The 2995-nt window shown below is 28.0% G+C and overlaps 1 protein-coding gene across 2 annotated transcripts in view; it reads left to right on the top strand.

Moving 5' to 3' along the window:
• Positions 1-2995, top strand: part of LOC106458136 (eukaryotic translation initiation factor 3 subunit G-like) — a 21671-nt gene that overhangs the window by 2890 nt on the left and 15786 nt on the right. For both annotated transcript variants that reach the window (XM_022384276.1, XM_013917595.2), the window contains exons 2-4: positions 887-927; positions 1393-1481; positions 2376-2435. In XM_022384276.1, coding sequence (XP_022239984.1) covers positions 887-927; positions 1393-1481; positions 2376-2435 — 190 coding nt within the window. The remainder of the gene's footprint in view (positions 1-886; positions 928-1392; positions 1482-2375; positions 2436-2995) is intronic.

The following is a 2995-nucleotide window of genomic DNA, read 5'->3' on the forward strand; positions in this document are numbered from 1 at the left end:
TACCTACTCTATAAGTAGTTACTTACTTCTCTCTCTCTCTCTCTACTATATATATATATATATATATATATATATCATAAAAAATTTAACTATGTTTTGCATTCCTAAAAACAAATATACATTAACAGCACAATTAAAAAAATATCAGTAAAAATATTAAAAAATATTCTTTAGACATTTAGAAGTAAGAAAATGATATTTAATTTTGAAGTGATAAACCTATGAACTTTAATGATTGGAACTGATAATAAAATAATTGCTTGGGTGAAGAAAGTATAAAATGTAGAAAGCAAACAAGTTGAAACACCTACCTATTTAAAATAAGTTTTTCAACAAATTTGAATCAACATTTTGGGTAGTGGTCTTTTATCGAGCTTACATTGAGAACAGAAAACCCAGAAAAATGTTTTGTTCTCTTTGTAGATTCGATGAAGGGCCATTGCCAAAAACAGTTTCCAAATTTGCCAGTACACTTAAGTTGGGAAGTTTATTTTGTTCAATTTAATGATTGGAACTTTAGGAAGTGATTTGCATACTAGTTTATATCATTTGATATCAGCAGTAAAGTTTAAAATCAAATATGTAATAATAAAGCTTAATGAAGTAAATGTAAATTTTGGTACCTCTGCTGTCTTTTTTTTTTTTTAAGGTGTGTTTATTCTTTTGGTTTCTTGAGTTTTATGTGGGTAGGAAAAATTTTTAAATCAGTCACAAAAGGTTAAAATATAAAAGCTTTTCTCCTACTACGAATATCACAACCTAACTTAAGTGACTTTATAATGTCACTGGGGTACACTTAGTTTTAAGATTAAACAAGGAAAAAAAAAGATAAATATAAATATTACAGAAGTTTACCTTGATGCATTTTTTCACTTTGATATTACAGAATCAAATCTAGTTGGGCTGATCAAGTAGAACAAGATGAAGGTATGTTACATTTGCGATAGGTATTGTTAAAAGTATTGACAATGTATTTTTATAACTTAAAATCTTCTAAAATTTAGAGGAAATTTAAGATAATTATCCTCAAAATGTACCTTATCAGTTGCTAAACAGAGAGGAGATCCTCATGACTAAAAGTGAACTCAACTTGGGATTGGAAATAAATACCATCAGCTGGCTGCAAATGTTTAAAATTCATAACTAGAATCTAGAATGTTTATAAGTACCATTTTGTGACTGTAGCTAAAATTGTGATAAGAATTAAAATTGTGAAATAAGAAAAGTGGCAAAATCATAAATTTCAGCCTTTTTTGTTTGTCTGCCTTGCAGCAGAAAAAGTAAATTCTAAAAATGCATAGAATGATTTTCAGATAGTTTTCTAAACAATTGGTTTATGTTTGTAATTGTTCAAAAAATTACTATGTCTTTTTGTGGTGTCTGCTTTCATAGATGATTTGCCACCACCATCTGAGTGCATAGAAGGTGACACAAAAGTGGTGACTGAATATAAAGTGAATGATGAAGGAAAGAAAGTAAAGGTAAATTTTGCTTAGAAACTATCAAAACATTGTTTTCTTTTATGTAAACACTTACTTATTTTATTGTAATAATATTTTTCAATTTTCAGGTATTTCACTGACAAAAAATGGTGTATTCCTATATTACTTAAAATTAACGGTTCCTATTTACTACCTTTTTTACTATCTCTAGTGGAACCATTTTCAACTAAACTTTTTATTTGTTTGAACTATATGTATAGCTGTTTTTAGCATCATTTTGCTTCCAACTTTGGATATGAATCCCAAATAATATTTGTTGTATTAGCTATTCAAGACAAACTTAAAGTGATTGAGTGACTGAACAAAGGGAAACAGCAACAGTTTTGGCAAATAAGTATAGAATAGGGAAATCAACTGTAATGGACATTTAAAAAAGAACAGGAGTTGTAAGTTGGTAGAAAGCTTGAATGCATAGAAGGCAAAGTTAGCCATGAGAAATGTAAAAGACGATTAGCAGCTACCAGTAGTTCATGCAAAAGTAGCAGAAAAATCAGTTTCTTTGGCCATCAATACAAAAATCATTTTAAGTTTGAAATGGAACTTTAAGTAACTTAGGCAAACATTTAAACACTTAGGAAGTAAACTAAGAACTGAAAAATATAGGCCTCACTAGTGATAAAGTTTGAGTATATATATATATATATCCTTATAATTTAATTATCTGTGCTTTGTTTATACTATTATAAATCCTTGATATTATTATTCACATTGCATTGAACTAGAGTTCAGACTACCAAGCTTGTGGACTTACTTTCTATTACAAGTTACATGAAGAAAATTTAACATTTAAAAAAGACATTCATAAATGTTTATAATTGTTGTGGAAAAAGGTTTATATGAAAAATACTTGAATGACTTCCCTTGTTTGTTTAGGTTGTTCGTTATTACAAGATTGAACATAGGAAAGTCTCCAAAACTGTGGCAAAACGGAAGGTAAGTGAATGAAGTAATACGAAACTTTCATTAACTCTTTCTACAATGGCTCGGTTGATTTGACTAACCACGTGACCTCTTTATACTCGATTAAAGTCTTTATAGACTTGATACTACTACTAACTTTTAATATACATCTTCATAAAATTTGGCAGTCTTTCAGTAAACATATATAAGTATTTTACATACAAAAAAGTCATATTTTTTAATGAAGTATTTTAGATAAACTAAAAAAAATTGTTCGTAACCATATCAAGTATTTGTTTTGAATAGTCTGTGTGCAAAGTGATTTTCATGTAAAGATTACAAATACTTTTCTTCATCTCAAAAACCTCAAATTTCATTTGTGTAATCTCTAAAACCTAAATACATTTCAAACATTTGTTTTCAGTATAACTTTACATTTTATCCATTATTTTCTGTACCCTAACTCAGTATAGGTTTTTTCAATTTGACCAACCTCATAACCACCAAAAGAAAACTGAAATTAATCCAAATTACCCTTTTTTCCTTCTAGAATGACTTCAAATTGTAACATGAAACTACATTCGTTTATCCTA

This window comes from Limulus polyphemus, unplaced genomic scaffold, assembly GCF_000517525.1.
Source record: "Limulus polyphemus unplaced genomic scaffold, Limulus_polyphemus-2.1.2 Scaffold419, whole genome shotgun sequence".
Taxonomy (NCBI): Eukaryota; Metazoa; Arthropoda; class Merostomata; order Xiphosura; family Limulidae; genus Limulus; species Limulus polyphemus.